The 343-nt window shown below is 50.1% G+C and overlaps 1 protein-coding gene across 1 annotated transcript in view; it reads left to right on the forward strand.

The window, feature by feature from the left end:
- Positions 1-135: 135 nt before the first annotated feature.
- The window catches only part of LHX5 (LIM homeobox 5), a gene marked incomplete at its 3' end in the record, with an annotated part of 6,315 nt that continues 6,107 nt past the window's right edge, over positions 136-343 (forward strand). Inside the window, exon 1 of the mRNA XM_009287528.1 lies at positions 136-308. Coding sequence (XP_009285803.1) covers positions 136-308 — 173 coding nt within the window. The remainder of the gene's footprint in view (positions 309-343) is intronic.

Genomic DNA, 343 nt, shown 5'->3' on the forward strand with positions numbered 1-343 from the left:
TTTTTTTTTTTTTTTTTTTTACATTTTTAATTTTATTTTATCATTTTAATTTTTTTCCTGCGTTTTTGAGCCGCCGCCGTGTGCCGGCGCGGGGCTGACTTCTCGTTTGCGCGTCTCCATCCCCCGGCGGAGGTTATGATGGTGCATTGTGCGGGCTGCGAGAGGCCGATTTTGGACCGGTTCCTGCTGAACGTCTTGGACAGGGCATGGCACATCAAATGCGTCCAGTGCTGCGAGTGCAAGTGCAACCTGACCGAGAAATGCTTCTCCAGGGAAGGCAAACTCTACTGCAAAAATGACTTTTTCAGGTGAGTCCCCACACACGCACACACACACCCCGCCG

Source organism: Aptenodytes forsteri, unplaced genomic scaffold (genome assembly GCF_000699145.1).
Source record: "Aptenodytes forsteri isolate BGI_AS27 unplaced genomic scaffold, ASM69914v1 Scaffold297, whole genome shotgun sequence".
In the NCBI taxonomy this organism is placed as follows: domain Eukaryota; kingdom Metazoa; phylum Chordata; class Aves; order Sphenisciformes; family Spheniscidae; genus Aptenodytes; species Aptenodytes forsteri.